An 18,623-nucleotide genomic window follows, 5' to 3' on the forward strand; every position below is an offset into this window, starting at 1 on the left:
AGTTTCATATTTGGGATAATGCATTTTGATTTGACCATTTTTTCTTACCTTAAAATTTGACTTTTTCCCTGTGGGCTGTTAGGCTCGCGGGGGCTGAAAATGCTTCATTTTATTGCGTCATTCTTGGCGCGGACTTTTTTGGCGCAAAAATTCTATTTCCGTTTCCGGCGTCATACGTGTCGCCGGAAGTTGCGTCATTCTTTGACGTTATTTCGCGCCAAAAATGTCGGCGTTCCGGATGTGGCGTCATTTTTGGCGCCAAAAAGCATTTAGGCGCCAAATAATGTGGGCGTCTTATTTGGCGCGAAAAAATATGGGCGTCGCTTTTTGTCTCCACATTATTTAAGTCTCATTTTTTATTGCTTCTGGTTGCTAGAAGCTTGTTCTTTGGCATTTTTTCCCATTCCTGAAACTGTCATTTAAGGAATTTGATCAATTTTGCTTTATATGTTGTTTTTTCTCTTACATATTGCAAGATGTCTCACGTTGCATCTGAGCCAGAAGATACTACAGGAAAATCGCTGTCAAGTGCTGAATCTACCAAAGCTAAGTGTATCTGCTGTAAACTTTTGGTAGCTATTTCTCCAGCTGTTGTTTGTATTGATTGTCATGACAAACTTGTTAAAGCAGATAATATTTCCTTTAGTAAAGTACCATTGCCTGTTGCAGTTCCCTCAACATCTAAGGTGCAGAATGTTCCTGATAATATAAGAGATTTTGTTTCTGAATCCATAAAGAAGGCTATGTCTGTTATTTCTCCTTCTAGTAAACGTAAAAAATGTTTTAAAACTTCTCTCCCTACAGATGAATTTTTAAATGAACATCATCATTCTGATTCTGATGACTCCTCTGGTTCAGAGGATTCTGTCTCTGAGGTTGATGCTGATAAATCTTCATATTTATTTAAAATGGAATTTATTCGTTCTTTACTTAAAGAAGTTCTAATTGCTTTAGAAATAGAGGATTCTGGTCCTCTTGATACTAATTCTAAACGTTTAGATAAGGTATTTAAAGCTCCTGTGGTTATTCCAGAAGTTTTTCCTGTTCCTAATGCTATTTCTGCAGTAATTTCCAAAGAATGGGATAAATTGGGTAATTCATTTACTCCTTCTAAACGTTTTAAGCATTTATATCCTGTGCCGTCTGACAGATTAGAATTTTGGGACAAAATCCCTAAAGTTGATGGGGCTATTTCTACCCTTGCTAAACGTACTACTATTCCTACGTCAGATGGTACTTCGTTTAAGGATCCTCTAGATAGGAAAATTGAATCCTTTCTAAGAAAAGCTTATCTGTGTTCAGGTAATCTTCTTAGACCTGCTATATCTTTGGCTGATGTTGCTGCAGCTTCAACTTTTTGGTTGGAAACTTTAGCGCAACAAGTAACACATCGTGATTCTCATGACATTATTATTCTTCTTCAGCATGCTAATAATTTTATCTGTGATGCCATTTTTGATATTATCAGAGTTGATGTCAGGTTTATGTCTCTAGCTATTTTAGCTAGAAGAGCTTTATGGCTTAAAACTTGGAATGCTGATATGGCTTCTAAATCAACTTTACTTTCTATTTCTTTCCAGGGTAACAAATTATTTGGTTCTCAGTTGGATTCCATCATTTCAACTGTTACTGGTGGGAAAGGAACTTTTTTACCACAGTATAAAAAATCTAAAGGTAAAAGCAGAGCTAATAATCGTTTTCGTTCCTTTCGTTTCAACAAAGAACAAAAGCCTGATCCTTCATCCTCAGGAGCAGTTTCAGTTTGGAAACCATCTCCAGTCTGGAATAAATCCAAGCCAGCTAGAAAGGCAAAGCCTGCTTCTAAGTCCACATGAAGGTGCGGCCCTCATTCCAGCTCAGCTGGTAGGGGGCAGGTTACGTTTTTTCAAGGAAATTTGGATCAATTCTGTTCACAATCTTTGGATTCAGAACATTGTTTCAGGAGGGTACAGAATTGGTTTCAAGATAAGACCTCCTGCAAAGAGATTTTTTCTTTCCCGTGTCCCAGTAAATCCAGTAAAAGCTCAAGCATTTCTGAAATGTGTTTCAGATCTAGAGTTGACTGGAGTAATTATGCCAGTTCCAGTTCAGGAACAGGGGATGGGGTTTTATTCAAATCTCTTCATTGTACCAAAGAAGGAGAATTCCTTCAGACCAGTTCTGGATCTAAAAATATTGAATCGTTATGTAAGGATACCAACGTTCAAAATGGTAACTGTAAGGACTATCTTGCCTTTTGTTCAGCAAGGGAATTATATGTCCACAATAGATTTACAGGATGCATATCTGCATATTCCGATTCATCCAGATCATTTTCAGTTCCTGAGATTCTCTTTTCTGGACAAGCATTACCAGTTTGTGGCTCTGCTGTTTGGCCTAGCTACAGCTCCAAGAATTTTTACAAAGGTTCTCGGTGCCCTTCTGTCTGTAATCAGAGAACAGGGTATTGTGGTATTTCCTTATTTGGACGATATCTTGGTACTTGCTCAGTCTTTACATTTAGCAGAATCTCATACGAATCGACTTGTGTTGTTTCTTCAAGATCATGGTTGGAGGATCAATTTACCAAAAAGTTCTTTGATTCCTCAGACAAGGGTAACCTTTCTGGGTTTCCAGATGGATTCAGTGTCCATGACTCTGTCTTTAACAGACAAGAGACGTCTAAAATTGATTGCAGCTTGTCGAATCCTTCAGTCACAATCATTCCCTTCGGTAGCCTTATGCATGGAAATTCTAGGTCTTATGACTGCTGCATCGGACGCGATCCCCTTTGCTCGTTTTCACATGCAACCTCTTCAGCTCTGTATGCTGAAGCAATGGTGCAAGGATTACACGAAGATATCTCAAACAATATCTTTAAAACCGATTGTTCGGCACTCTCTAACATGGTGGACAGATCACCATCGTTTAATTCAGGGGGCTTCTTTTGTGCTTCCGACCTGGACTGTAATTTCAACAGATGCAAGTCTCACGGGTTGGGGAGCTGTGTGGGGATCTCTGACGGCACAGGGAGTTTGGGAATCTCAGGAGGTGAGATTACCTATCAATATCTTGGAACTCCGTGCAATTTTCAGAGCTCTTCAGTTTTGGCCTCTTCTGAAGAGAGAATCGTTCATTTGTTTTCAGACAGACAATGTCACAACTGTGGCATACATCAATCATCAAGGAGGGACTCACAGTCCTCTGGCTATGAAAGAAGTATCTCGAATTTTGGTTTGGGCGGAATCCAGCTCCTGTCTAATCTCTGCGGTTCATATCCCAGGTGTAGACAATTGGGAAGCGGATTATCTCAGTCGCCAAACGTGGCATCCGGGCGAATGGTCTCTTCACCCAGAGGTATTTCTTCAGATTGTTCAAATGTGGGAACTTCCAGAAATAGATCTGATGGCGTCCCATCTAAACAAGAAACTTCCCAGGTATCTGTCCAGATCCCGGGATCCTCAGGCGGAGGCAGTGGATGCATTATCACTTCCTTGGAAGTATCATCCTGCCTATATCTTTCCGCCTCTAGTTCTTCTTCCAAGAGTGATCTCCAAGATTCTGAAGGAATGCTCGTTTGTTCTGCTGGTAGCTCCAGCATGGCCTCACAGGTTTTGGTATGCGGATCTTGTCCGGATGGCCTCTTGCCAACCGTGGACTCTTCCGTTAAGACCAGACCTTCTGTCACAAGGTCCTTTTTTCCATCAGGATCTGAAATCCTTAAATTTAAAGGTATGGAGATTGAACGCTTGATTCTTCGTCAAAGAGGTTTCTCTGACTCTGTGATTAATACTATGTTACAGGCCCGTAAATCTGTATCTCGAGAGATATTATAGAGTCTGGAAGACTTATATTTCTTGGTGTCTTTCTCATCATTTTTCTTGGTATTCTTTTAGAATACCGAGAATTTTACAGTTTCTTCAGGATGGTTTAGATAAGGGTTTGTCCGCAAGTTCTTTGAAAGGACAAATCTCTGCTCTTTCTGTTCTTTTTCACAGAAAGATTGCTATTCTTCCTGATATTCATTGTTTTGTACAAGCTTTGGTTCGTATAAAACCTGTCATTAAGTCAATTTCTCCTCCTTGGAGTTTGAATTTGGTTCTGGGAGCTCTTCAAGCTCCTCCGTTTGAACCTATGCATTCATTGGACATTAAATTACTTTCTTGGAAAGTTTTGTTCCTTTTGGCCATCTCTTCTGCCAGAAGAGTTTCTGAATTATCTGCTCTTTCTTGTGAGTCTCCTTTTCTGATTTTTCATCAGGATAAGGCGGTGTTGCGAACTTCTTTTGAATTTTTACCTAAAGTTGTGAATTCCAACAACATTAGTAGAGAAATTGTGGTTCCTTCATTATGTCCTAATCCTAAGAATTCTAAGGAGAAATCGTTGCATTCTTTGGATGTTGTTAGAGCTTTGAAATATTATGTTGAAGCTACGAAATCTTTCCGTAAGACTTCTAGTCTATTTGTTATCTTTTCCGGTTCTAGAAAAGGCCAGAAAGCTTCTGCCATTTCTTTGGCATCTTGGTTGAAATCTTTAATTCATCTTGCCTATGTTGAGTCGGGTAAAATTCCGCCTCAGAGAATTACAGCTCATTCTACTAGGTCAGTATCTACTTCCTGGGCGTTTAGGAATGAAGCTTCGGTTGACCAGATCTGCAAAGCAGCAACTTGGTCCTCTTTGCATACTTTTACTAAATTCTACCATTTTGATGTATTTTCTTCTTCTGATGCAGTTTTTGGTAGAAAAGTACTTCAGGCAGCGGTTTCAGTTTGAATCTTCTGCTTATGTTTTTCGTTAAACTTTATTTTGGGTGTGGATTATTTTCAGCAGGAATTGGCTGTCTTTATTTTATCCCTCCCTCTCTAGTGACTCTTGTGTGGAAAGATCCACATCTTGGGTAGTCATTATCCCATACGTCACTAGCTCATGGACTCTTGCTAATTACATGAAAGAAAACATAATTTATGTAAGAACTTACCTGATAAATTCATTTCTTTCATATTAGCAAGAGTCCATGAGGCCCGCCCTTTTTTTGTGGTGGTTATGATTTTGTATAAAGCACAATTATTCCAATTCCTTATTTTATATGCTTTCGCACTTTTTTATCACCCCACTTCTTGGCTATTCGTTAAACTGAATTGTGGGTGTGGTGAGGGGTGTATTTATAGGCATTTTGAGGTTTGGGAAACTTTGCCCCTCCTGGTAGGAATGTATATCCCATACGTCACTAGCTCATGGACTCTTGCTAATATGAAAGAAATGAATTTATCAGGTAAGTTCTTACATAAATTATGTTTTTCTTTGCAGAGCTCGAGACTGTTGTAGACTTTTGCTTTTAGGTAACTTTTTTTCTTCTCTGGGATTTTTGATACTAGCGATTTTCTGGTCGCGATGGTTGTTACTTCCGGCGGAAGTCACACACACACAAAAGTTGAGACAAAGTTTAAGCCTTAGAGCTTCTTTGTCTGTCATGTTTAGTCTTGCCCTGCTAGGGTTTAAAACTTTCAGTTAGCCCTTGAACAGTTCAGTTGTACCCTGGTTAGCAGGCTGGTCTTGGTTGGGTACTAGTTCACTCTGTTCTTTTGAGATTATATCAAACATTGTGTATCCTTGACAACAGGCTGGTCCTGTTTGGGTACTAAGTTGACTTACCTCTTGTTTCGAGGTTGTCCTTTCTTGTATTCTACAAGTTATAAGAGGCCCTTCTATCCTAGATTTTCGTCTGGCCCTACTTTATTTAATCTTAGGGGGGTGTCTGATGTTTTTCTTACATGGCCTTACCTGACATTTAAGTATTTGATACTACTCTGCTATGGCAGTATGTTTATAGTTCCTTAGGTCCTTTGAATAGGAGCTAGAGTCCTCCCTTCCGTATGGGGGGAGATCGGATGACTGCATGGAGATCTCCAGTACCTGGTGTAGGGAACAATTATTCCCCCCCTACTGGTACTCCTTGTGAATTGGATTGTCGTATTTTCGGATCTCTTTTGCCAGTGTTTCTCTCCTCTTTTTTGAGGATTGCTATGCTTTTTGCTTCCCCTTGCATTTTGGGGTAGGACTTTCGGTCATCTGGTTGCGGAGACTAGGTTCTTAGGGACTGTTTTTGGACAGGACACAGCTATTTTTTTTAAAAAAAAAAACTGTTCTTAGTTCACAAGCTGAACAGGATTAACCCTTTCTTAGCTGAATCCTGAGGTATTAGTGACACCTCCCCCAATAAGAGACGCAAAAGGGGGTGGCTACGAGCCACTCCCGATGCGTATCAAAGGGAGCTTCCCCTTGTGGTGATAATGCCATTGCCAGACAAATTGCACATAGCAGTTTTGCCAGCAGGATGCTCTCCTTTTAAAAGTGACACACTCGTTGCTCTACCCAACTGATTTAATATATTGCAGGGCCCCTCCCATGCAGCCTGTAGCTGGTTCTGCCTCATGGGTGTTAGTACCAGAACATTTTGCCCCATCTCATATACTCCCTCTCTGGCAGTAAAATCCTGCAACTGTTTTTGTGGGAATATGGCATCTCTGGGTTTTGCAGGTATCTCCCCCAATAAGGCTTTCATCTTATCCCTGCATAACACATCATTCCCTGTTACCGAGCTGCCTGTGAATCCTAGGGTCTTGCTACCTATGGTGTGCTCTCTGAACATATTGTGTGCTGTCAGTTGCTGCTTAACTACCACGGGCTCTTGCCCTCCCACTGGAGTAGAATTCCTGTACTCTGTTATGATTGGTAGGGGGTTGACTAACTGCCCCCCTTCTCTCCACTGTGGGTCCTAGCTGCTGAGCCTGCTGGGGACTCTGATGCTGTACACCTCTCAGTGTATTTGCTTAATGGCACTGTGGGGCTATGTAAATACACTTCTCTGTACTCCTCCCCCCTGTGCCTGCAGTCTGTGTCAGTCTCTGTCCCCTAGTCTGTGCAGTCTGTTTATAGGTCACAGCTAAGGTTACTGGGGTCTCTGTCACCCATAATCTTTCACACTCACTCTTGGGGTCCCTCAAAGAGTATCCTGTACCCTCCTCCCCCACACACTCTGAAATCTGTGGCTCTGCTGCTTCTGTCATAGAGTGGGTTAGCTTTTCCCCCTGCTCTCTCTGTCAGTCTGCCACTTTGTGTCCTCACACAGAATCTGGGATCCTTCTGACACTGGTGCAGACAAGCACACATCTTCCTTCTGCCATTTATCCCATATATTGTGTCTTTTCACAGGGAACTGAATTGGCCCTGGCACACATCATCCAGCGGCCCAGTCACCCAGTCATTCTCTCCCCCGTCAATCTCACCTTCTATAGAATCCACTGATTGAATCACAGAAAGACACTCACCTGCCTCCTCTCACAGACAGTTTCTCCCTGTACAGCTAAACTCGGTTCAGGCACAGACAGACCCACACAGTCTATCTGCCTTTCTCCACCATCAGTCTCACACTGTACAGTTTCACAACCCTGCACCAGTCACTTATTTGGCACAGAAAGGGTTATCAGACCCCTTCTACTCTCACTGATAAGTCACAATCTAGCCACACCAGGCCAGCTTGTTATTTAATTCAATGGGTGCAAGGGTTAATAACACTCTCCAGTCTGTACTAGACGTAAAAGAAATGCCCCAAAACTCCTTTAATACCACCCACACTAACTAACTACAATATCTCAGCTGCCATTTATTAAAGGGAAGATCCTAAGGAAAAACCCAGACTTACACATTAACTCTCTGAGTACAATTTAGCAGAAAATAACCTAAATTATACAGTTCTAATATTCCAGTCTCTTTCGGTAATGTGGTTCAATTATTAGACAAAGGCCAAACTTAATAAAATAATTATTTATTATGCCAAAAATATTATGCACAATGCATTATTAATAAAATTTTGGTACAAATAAAATGACACATTAGCAAACCGTGTTTTAAAATAAAAAAGGAGAAAAACAGAATTGAATACTTTCCTAGTTTCAAGATCTGTGCCAGGGGCTGGCATGAAGCGATGGATTCTTACTCTGTAGCATCTCCCCTTGTAAGAATGACATCTCATAGCTGAAAAAAGATTCTTATACCTCTTTTCCATAGATCAGGTTGCCTGACCACCCCCCTGTCTTTATGACCCTCAGTAAACTAAGTTTTTTGCCTGAAATTATAGAACCCATTATAATTTCTGATAGGCCACTCTATAGTCAGATATACTGACCGGTACTCTCTTGGTTTCATTGGGAGAATCAATTTAATACCAGATATGACAGATTTCCCTTCACTTAATGTCATACATAATACCAATGTCCTTTTAGTGACCTTATCAGTTTCTGTGACTGAGGCCCTGTTTTCTATCATGTATTCTCCTGACAGTCTAAGCCATAAAATTCTATCCTGTTTACACTGCCAAGCATTTATGATGCTCCTGGCACTTCAAAGAAACACAAACCCAGGACACAGCTATTTTTAAAAAACAAACAACTGTTCTTAGTTCACAAGCTGACCAGGATTAACCCTTTCTTAGCTGAATCCTGAGGTATTCGTGACAGGGTGTTGTCTTTCTTACCCTGTTTTCTAGTAGGGGAGGAGTTGGTCTGCCCTGCTTTCTGAGTTTTCTCCTGTTCCTTTCCAGGAATGTCCTGGTGCAAGTTTGCTAGCTATTCAGTTGGCTAGTTACTATGTTTTGACGTTTGGTCTGAATGCCTTCCTACGGCTTTCGTTTGTGGCATTAACGGATGTTACTATTTCGTTCCTGATATGCTCCTGGGGTTTTTTTTATGACCTACGGGTATTAAGTTTCTCTGTGCTAGTTAGCTGTCTATGGTAAGGTAGTCTTGTTCTACCTTTGTCTTTCTGGGACTTAGGTTCCGATTAAGGCTTTACATTGATTCCTTTTGGATCCATGTAGGAGGTGATCTGGAATTTTTCCTTTCTTTGCTCTCCTCCGTCGGTAGAGTATTTTCTACGGGACTTTGTTCTCTTGCAGCCTGGTAGACGCTTTCTTTTTTTGAGTTATGCTAGGGGCTTCTCTCTGTTTTGTCCTTGACTCTTCGGGGATTGTTTCTGGAGGTTCTTTTGGACCTCTTATAGGATTCTTCCCTTCTTTCAGTTAGGGAGAATGTGGTGTGGGAGTTTGTTGTTTCCCTTGCCATTGTTCATGGAGAGGTTTTTATTTGTGTGCTTCTAAAGAGTGGGACTTTTGTCTCCTCAGAGGCTTTTGTGCTCAGTAGAGTTCAGAGTTTAGTATGATCTCTAACTGGGTTTGTAATTGTTCTATTTGATGGGCAGTTACCTTGTCCTCTTCCATATTTTTGTTCTTCCTGCTTCTGTTAAAGGTTTTTTTTTTATTGGGAATCCGGGTTGTGTCAGGCTGTGGTGCCATCAGAATGGGCTGCCTTTTTGTTCCTGCCGTTTGCATTCAGTGTCCTCTATAAGCTTGGGTATTGATTTCCCAAAAGTAATGAATGAAGCTGTGGACTCTCCCTGTTTTAAGAAGAAAAACTTAAATTATGCTTACCTGATAATTTTCTTCTGTACGGGCAGAGTCCATAGCTCCCCGACAGTTTTTTGTTTTTTTTTCTGTGGGTGGCTTTAATTCTTTTTTTATTCGTTCTTCTGGCACCTTTTTTTCACCCTGATATTTTTCCTACTGTTCCTTGTTCCCTTGGCAGAATGACTGGGAGATGAGGGAAGTGGGGGAGGTATTTAAGCATTTGGCTGGGGTGTCTTTGCTTCATCCTGGTGGCCTGGTTCTGTATTTCCCAAAAGTAATAAATGCAGCTGTGGACTCTCCCCGTACAGAAGAAAAGAAAATGATCAGGTATGGATAATTAAAGTTTTTACCATTTGAGTAAGCAACAGGAATAGAAGACTGAAAGATGCATAACAATTTCAGGAAGGGTGGGTCTTTTTATGCTGTCACTTTAAGCATGAAAACAGGATTTTTTTTCCTCATCATATAGCATAAAGTTAGTACCAAAGAAATGTGAAACAATCAGTCAAATTTTTTTTATATATATATAAGGTCCATACCTTTCACATCATGACAGCACATCACATCAACTGACAAAATTCTAAGCAGAGAAAGATGGAGGGATAACGGTTGTAATTTAGCGATGGCTCAAGGGACAGCAGAAAACTCAAACAACATACTCCAATCTAAGTGAATCCGGCTAAAAATTTGAGTTTTATTTTTTTAGGGTCTAATTATTTGAATTAAAGCTCTAGTTACAGGAACGTAGTAGTGGTACTGAAAATGTTCTATAATGTAGATCCTAGTGACTCACCTCACTTTGGCATGATTTTTGTTCTGTAAACTTATTTTTTAGATACAAGTTGTGATTTCATTGGATTGTGTAGGGAACATTTGTAATGATGATTCCCTAGATAAAATAGCTCATAAATCTAACAATTTTGAAGTTTTTGTACAAAACCACTTAATTATATTGTCTAAGTTTGTGCATATTCTTAGTTCCCTAATTTTCTTGTCACTTCTATTTGATTTTTTTTATTATACCGTATAACCTATCCTATTTCTTTTCACAGAGTGCCAGTGCTTGTGCTGTACAGTTACAGAGACGATTACTACAAGATACTGTTTTAGTGCAGAGCTTTTGTACATTAGCATGCCATATAGGATCTTGAGCCAAGACATTTTGGAACAGAAGTGGATTTTAATAACAGCACTTTGATTCTACGTTTACAATTCAGTCCTTAAAGATTTTGAGTATTTCATCCAGGAAGGAATTTGTATACTGTATTATCTTAAGGTTCAAAAAACCTTTTCATAAGCTGTGATCATGTGTTCTTTATATTTTACACAAAGGATGAAGGTATTCTTTTTATTGATTTTGTATACATTCCTATTAAGAAAACCTGTTTTATTAGTTCATAAAAATGCTTATTTATATTTTTGAAGAAAAAAAAAAATCAGGTACTTTATAATCAGAGGGATGTATCATCTGTTCTGATATTCTGACCATTGTCTAATATATGGTGAATAAAGGCCTGTTGTTGCCTCTGTTTTTATTTTGAGCAGATTTTGATTATTAAATAGGATAAAAGATGTGTGTTTTGCGAAAATAGTTATCATAAGGAAAACAATACAGGTAGTTATAAGTGCCATCATTTATTGCCAAACTGAAGTCTCACAAACTGTTGAATTTCTGTGTTATAATTCCTGTAACTTGTTCTGAACCTGTATAGGAAACATGACTTGGCACATTATTGACTGGCTTCTGAGTATTTCATTCTTCATTAATCTTACAATAGTAAATTGAAAGAAAAAAAAACAAACTACATATTATACTATTTAAAGCAAAAACTCCCTTATTGCTACATAGTAGCCTCCACATTAGTCAGTTAATGGCTTTAATAAGATAGGCATGACTATTATCTGGCCCAAATGATTGTCCTCAGAACCACTAAGTGGTATTTAAAACTATCCAAGACAACAGATTTATTAAACATCTTCAGTGTAAGGAGATATAAAACTGATTTAATATTGAAACATTGGGCAAGAACAGGTCTATCTTGTCACCTGCTGGATTGGTTTGCAGTATGTGAAGAAAAGGCTACACAAAGAAAGACGGACATCATCTAGAACGTAGAGGTTCCTGACACTAGTCATATTAGTCATCGTACAGCTTCTAGTGTTGACTAGAATCATTTCTGTACAGCTTTAAATCTTACACACCCCAATAGTACTAAAATATGTACTTGTTTAATAAAGTTCCTTTGTTGTTTCCATTAAATACTTTCCCTGGGTGTGTGCATAGGCAGAGACCTTGGCAGGTGCTGAAGAACGGTACCCACCCCATCTGTTTGATATGCATACTGCTATTACAATAGTTTGGATAAAAAAAATGCTTTGCTGCTTTAAGCTAAACACATTTCATATTTTAAATATACCGTTTGAGCAGATTCAAAGTAGGGTAGGGATGGGCAGTCAATTACTTAATAATAAGGCAGTTTTAAAGTTAATACTGCTGCAGAAGCAAAATAAACTAACAAAAAACAACAGATACTTATGCAGTATTTTTACATTTGATACTTGATAAAGCTTCAAGCTTTCCCATAACATCAAACAATATGGAAATATTATAGCCTTAATATATAACATCTTTATGACAGCTGTACGGGGTATAAAAGTATAGAAATACATGGTGCTTTCTTGTTTTGGAAAAAAAACTTATTAGTCCATCTATAGAGATTGAATAGGATGTCCCATAGCAAATGTTCACACATAGATTGGCGCTAGTCCCTTCATTTTCAGCCAAGTTTATGGGAACCCCCTCTAAATAAGAAAGAAATACTGGCGCTATAGTAACTGGAGGGACAAGATAAATTTATAAATAAGTATAGATAAAATAAAAGCACAAGTTAACTAAAAAAATAAAGTTTCTTTTCATTTGTTAAGTAGTGCTTTTGTTTTTTAATCTATTTTCTGATTTATAAATGTATCTTGTCACTCCAGCTACTATAGCGCCAGTATTTCTGCTTTCTTTTTCCATAGCAAAGAAAGGCCAAAGAAGAAAGCCTGGTGTTTTAAAAAAAAAAAGGTGCAGTACATGGCACAAGAAGGGAACACAGCTGTGCTTATCTAAAGGGAATGATTCTGTACTTCTGGATACCGTCATTGATATAAGTAGGATGGATTACTGACCAATTTTGATGATACACTGGTCTTGAAAATGCCAATGGTTCTGAGACCAAAATACTCAAGTAAAATGCAGTTTCCTTTTTAACTCCAACATTTGGTGCATTTCTCGATAACCGAAAACCCCCAATAACTGTGCTTTACCAAACTATCCAAGCTCCACGTACATCAAAAGGAATACAACTCTGCATTTCTTCTACACAGTGCAATATAAGAATTTAGCAATTCTGCATTAAGATCAGGAATGCTAAACACTTTTTTTTTTTTTGTATTGTGGGTTAACAAATTAACAGTTCATAAGTTTTGTTGTACAATAAGATCATATACAGATTGACTTAAATTGAGTTTAAGTGGTCATCTAATAGCTGATCTGTGTAGCTCACTAAGCAGATATGACCTTTGTACAGTGTTTTATTTAACAAAAACTAAAGTTGATTTTCTTCAAATGAGTTATTTCAACTAATTTTTCTTTGAATTGTCTACATTGGGAACTTCTTTCTTCATGAAATGCATCACTGCCTGAGCAACCTTATCAGGACCTATGTTGTACACCGGATGAGTAGGTTTCTGTTTATAAAATAAAAATAGGTTAGACAGGTAATGGGAAATTAATACACTGTAAGTTAGCAAAAATATGCATGTTTGTAGAAGTAACTGCTCTGAAGAAGGAAAAAATAACCACCAAAACACTTTTTTTTTTTTTTTTTTTTTTTAAAGACATAACATGGCAGTTGGGTATTCAGATTTTATCAGTACAGGATTTATTTCCTCCATGTACCTGACATAAGCATTCCTTATCTTCAGTGATTCTCAATACCAGTATTTAAACATTAACAGACATTTTGACAGAGCAACATATTACCATGTAAATTCCTTCCCTCAAACTTAAATAATTTTAAATGTTCCCTATAAAACATCTGTTTGGTAATGCATACACCCTATACCAGCGATGACTAACCTTGGCACCCCCGATGTTTTGTAACTACATTTCCCATGAAGCTCAACTAGACTGTAGAGTACCTAAACATCATTGGAAATGTAGTACCAAAACAACTGGGGTGCCACTGCCAAGATCACCTATCACTTCACTATACACCATATGACTAAATGTGGACACCTGATTTTCACACCTACATGAGCTTGTTGGACATCCCATTCCAAAACCATGAGTATTAATATAGAGTTATTCCCTTTGCAGATACAACAGCAGAAACTCTTCTAGGAAAGCTTTAGAGTGTGGCTGTGGTAATTTGTTCTTTCAGCCAAAAAAAAACAATTTATGTAAGAACTTACCTGATACATTCATTTCTTTCATATTAGCAAGAGTCCATGAGCTAGTGACGTATGGGATATACATTCCTACCAGGAGGGGCAAAGTTTCCCAAACCTCAAATGCCCATAAATACACCCCTCACCACACCCACAAATCAGTTTAACGAATAGCCAAGAAGTGGGGTGATAAGAAAAAAAGTGCGAAAGCATAAAAAATAAGGAATTGGAATAATTGTGCTTTATACAAAAAAAATCATAACCACCATAAAAAGGGTGGGCCTCATGGACTCTTGCTAATATGAAAGAAATGAATTTATCAGGTAAGTTCTTACATAAATTATGTTTTCTTTCATGTAATTAGCAAGAGTCCATGAGCTAGTGACGTATGGGATAATGACTACCCAAGATGTGGATCTTCCACGCAAGAGTCACTAGAGAGGGAGGGATAAAATAAAGACAGCCAATTCCGCTGAAAATAATCCACACCCAAAACAAAGTTTAAATCTTATAATGAAAAAAACTGAAATTATAAGCAGAAGAATCAAACTGAAACAGCTGCCTGAAGTATTTTTCTACCAAAAACTGCTTCAGAAAAAGAAAACACATCAAAATGGTAGAATTTAGTAAAAATATGCAAAGAAAATCAAGTTGCTGCTTTGCAAATCTGATCAACCGAAGCTTCATTCCTAAACGCCCAGGAAATAGAAACTGACCTAGTAGAATGAGCTGTAATCCTTTGAGGCAGAGTTTACCCGACTCGACATAAGCATGATGAATTAAAGATTTCAACCAAGATGCCAAAGAAATGGCAGAGGCCTTCTGACCTTTCCTAGAACTGGAAAAGATAACAAAAAGACTAGAAGTCTTTCGGAAAATCTTAGTAGCTTCAACATAATATTTCAAAGCTCTAACTACATCCAAAGAATGCAGTGATCTCTCCTTAGAATTAGGACAAAATGAAGGAACTACAATTTCTCTACTAATGTTGTTAGAATTCACAACCTTAGGTAAAAATTTAAAAGAAGTTCGCAACACCGCCTTATCCTGATGAAAAATCAGAAAAGGAGACTCACAAGAAAGAGCAGATAATTCAGAAACTCTTCTAGCAGAAGAGATGGCCAAAAGAACAAAAACTTTCCAAGAAAGTAATTAATGTCCAGAGAATGCATAGGTTCAAACGGAGGAGCTTGAAGAGCCCCCAGAACCAAATTCAAACTCCAAGGAGGAGAAATTGACTTAATAACAAGTTTTATACGAACCAAAGCTTGTACAAAACAATAAAAATCAGGAAAACTAGCAATCTTTCTGTGAAAAAGAACAGAAAGAGCAAAGATTTGTCCTTTTAAGGAACTTGCAGACAAAACTTATCCAAACCATCCTGAAGAAACTGTAAAATTCTAGGAATACTAAAAGAATGCCAAGAAAAATGATGAGAAAAACACCAAAAAATGCAAGTCTTCCAGACTCGATAATATATCATCCTAGATACAGATTTACGAGCCTGCAACATAGTATTAATTACGGAGTCAGAGAAAACCTCTATGACTGAGAATCAAGCGTTCAATCTCCATACTTTCAATTTAAGGATTTGAGATCCTGATGGAAAAAAAGGACCTTGTGATAGAAGGTCTGGTCTTAACGGAAGAGTCCACGGATGGCAAAGAGCCATACGGACAAGATCCGCATACCAAAACCTGTGAGGCCATGCTGGAGCCACCAGCAGAATAAACGAACGCTCCTTAGAATTTTGGAAATCACTCTTGAAAGAAGAACCAGAGGCGGAAAGATATAGCAGGATGATATTTCCAAGGAAGTGACAATGCATCCACTGCTTCCGCCTGAGGATCCCTGGATCTGGACAGATACCTGGGAAGCTTCTTGTTTAGATGAGGAGCCATCAGATCTATTTCTGGAAGTCCCCATATTTGAACAATCTGAAGAAATACCTCTGGGTGAAGAGACCATTCGCCCGGATGTAGCATTTGGCGACTGAGATAATCCGCTTCCCAATTGTCTATACCTGGGATATGAACCGCAGAAATTAGACAGGGGCTGGATTTCGCCCATACAAGTATTCAAGATACTTCCTTTATAGCCAGAGGACTGTGAGTCCCTCTTGATGATTGACAAATGCCACATTTGTGACATTGTCAGTCTGTAAACAAATGAACGACTCTCTCTTTAGAAGAGGCCATGACTGAAGAGCTCTGAAAATTGCACGGAGTTCCAAAATGTTGATTGGAAATCTCACCTCCTGAGATTCCCAAACCCCTTGAGCTGTCAGAAACCCCCATACAGCTCCCCAACCTGTCAGACTTGCATCTGTTGAGATCACAGTCCAGGTTGGAAGAACAAAAGAAGCCCCCTGAACTAAATGATGGTGGTCTGTACCACGTCAGAGGGTGTCGAACAATCGGTTTTAAAGATATTAAATGAGATATCTTTGTATAATCCTTGCACCACTGGTTCAGCATACAGAGCTGAAGAGGTCGCATGTGAAGATGAGCAAAGGGGAACACGTCCAATGCAGCAGTCATAAGAACCTAGAATTTCCATGCATAAGGCTACCGAAGGGAATGAATGAGACTGAAGGTTTCGATAAGCTGAAACCAAATTCAGACGTCTCTTGTCCGACAGAGACAGAGTCATGGACACTGAATCTAACTGGAAACCTAAAAAAAGGTTACTCTTGTCTGAGGAAACAACATTGGTTAATTGATCCTCCAACCATGTTCTTGAAGAAACAACAGTCATAAAAAGCTGGAAAGGATCTTTCCATTGAAAATGAGCAAAGGGAATTGAATCCAATGCTGTTAAAACTGCTATGCATATATAGCAACTGAAGGAAAAAATAGAGACTAAAAGGTACAGACAGACGGAACCCAGTACAAATTGTCCCTTGTCCGATAGAGACAAAGACAGTGACATAAACCATCTGGAAACCTAAAAAAGGTGACCCTTACGTGAGGAATCAAGAACTTTTGAAAAAAACAGAATTTATGTTTACCTGATAAATTACTTTCTCCAACGGTGTGTCCGGTCCACGGCGTCATCCTTACTTGTGGGATATTCTCTTCCCCAACAGGAAATGGCAAAGAGCCCAGCAAAGCTGGTCACATGATCCCTCCTAGGCTCCGCCTTCCCCAGTCATTCGACCGACGTAAAGGAGGAATATTTGCATAGGAGAAACCATATGATACCGTGGTGACTGTAGTTAAAGAAAATAAATTATCAGACCTGATTAAAAAACCAGGGCGGGCCGTGGACCGGACACACCGTTGGAGAAAGTAATTTATCAGGTAAACATAAATTCTGTTTTCTCCAACATAGGTGTGTCCGGTCCACGGCGTCATCCTTACTTGTGGGAACCAATACCAAAGCTTTAGGACACGGATGAAGGGAGGGAGCAAATCAGGTCACCTAAATGGAAGGCACCACGGCTTGCAAAACCTTTCTCCCAAAAATAGCCTCAGAAGAAGCAAAAGTATCAAACTTGTAAAATTTGGTAAAAGTGTGCAGTGAAGACCAAGTCGCTGCCTTACATATCTGATCAACAGAAGCCTCGTTCTTGAAGGCCCATGTGGAAGCCACAGCCCTAGTGGAATGAGCTGTGATTCTTTCAGGAGGCTGCCGTCCGGCAGTCTCATAAGCCAATCTGATGATGCTTTTAATCCAAAAAGAGAGAGAGGTAGAAGTTGCTTTTTGACCTCTCCTTTTACCAGAATAAACAACAAACAAGGAAGATGTTTGTCTAAAATCCTTTGTAGCATCCAAATAGAATTTTAGAGCGCGAACAACATCCAAATTGTGCAACAAACGTTCCTTCTTTGAAACTGGATTCGGGCACAAAGAAGGCACGACTATCTCCTGGTTAATGTTTTTGTTAGAAACAACTTTCGGAAGAAAACCAGGTTTAGTACGTAAAACCACCTTATCTGCATGGAACACCAGATAAGGAGGAGAACACTGCAGAGCAGATAATTCTGAAACTCTTCTAGCGGAAGAAATTGCAACCAAAAACAAAACTTTCCAAGATAATAACTTAATATCAACGGAATGTAAGGGTTCAAACGGAACCCCCTGAAGAACTGAAAGAACTAAATTGAGACTCCAAGGAGGAGTCAAAGGTTTGTAAACAGGCTTGATTCTAACCAAAGCCTGAACAAAGGCTTGAACATCTGGCACAGCTGCCAGCTTTTTGTGAAGTAACACAGACAAGGCAGAAATCTGTCCCTTCAAGGAACTTGCAGATAATCCTTTCTCCAATCCTTCTTGAAGAAAGGATAGAATCTTAGGAATTTTAACCTTGTCCCAAGGGAATCCTTTAGATTCACACCAACAGATATATTTTTTCCATATTTTGTGGTAGATTTTTCTAGTTACAGGCTTTCTGGCCTGAACAAGAGTATCAATAACAGAATCTGAGAACCCTCGCTTTGATAAGATCAAGCGTTCAATCTCCAAGCAGTCAGTTGGAGTGAGACCAGATTCGGATGTTCGAACGGACCTTGAACAAGAAGGTCTCGTCTCAAAGGTAGCTTCCATGGTGGAGCCGATGACATATTCACCAGGTCTGCATACCAAGTCCTGCGTGGCCACGCAGGAGCTATCAAGATCACCGATGCCCTCTCCTGATTGATCCTGGCTACCAGCCTGGGGATGAGAGGAAACGGCGGGAATACATAAGCTAGTTTGAAGGTCCAAGGTGCTACTAGTGCATCTACTAGAGTCGCCTTGGGATCCCTGG

At 39.2% G+C, this 18,623-nt stretch overlaps 2 protein-coding genes across 2 annotated transcripts in view; one reads left to right on the forward strand and one right to left on the reverse strand.

Moving 5' to 3' along the window:
• Positions 1–11,172, forward strand: part of EIF2AK4 (eukaryotic translation initiation factor 2 alpha kinase 4) — a 396,156-nt gene extending 384,984 nt beyond the window's left edge. The window contains exon 39 of the mRNA XM_053697714.1: positions 10,492–11,172. Coding sequence (XP_053553689.1) covers positions 10,492–10,549 — 58 coding nt within the window. The 3' untranslated portion in view covers positions 10,550–11,172. The remainder of the gene's footprint in view (positions 1–10,491) is intronic.
• The window catches only part of LOC128645004 (protein farnesyltransferase subunit beta), a 152,279-nt gene continuing 144,714 nt past the window's right edge, over positions 11,059–18,623 (reverse strand). The window contains exon 12 of the mRNA XM_053697715.1: positions 11,059–13,171. Within this exon, the coding sequence (XP_053553690.1) occupies positions 13,064–13,171 (108 nt within the window). The 3' untranslated portion in view covers positions 11,059–13,063. The remainder of the gene's footprint in view (positions 13,172–18,623) is intronic.

Source organism: Bombina bombina, chromosome 1 (assembly GCF_027579735.1).
Source record: "Bombina bombina isolate aBomBom1 chromosome 1, aBomBom1.pri, whole genome shotgun sequence".
Taxonomy (NCBI): Eukaryota; Metazoa; Chordata; class Amphibia; order Anura; family Bombinatoridae; genus Bombina; species Bombina bombina.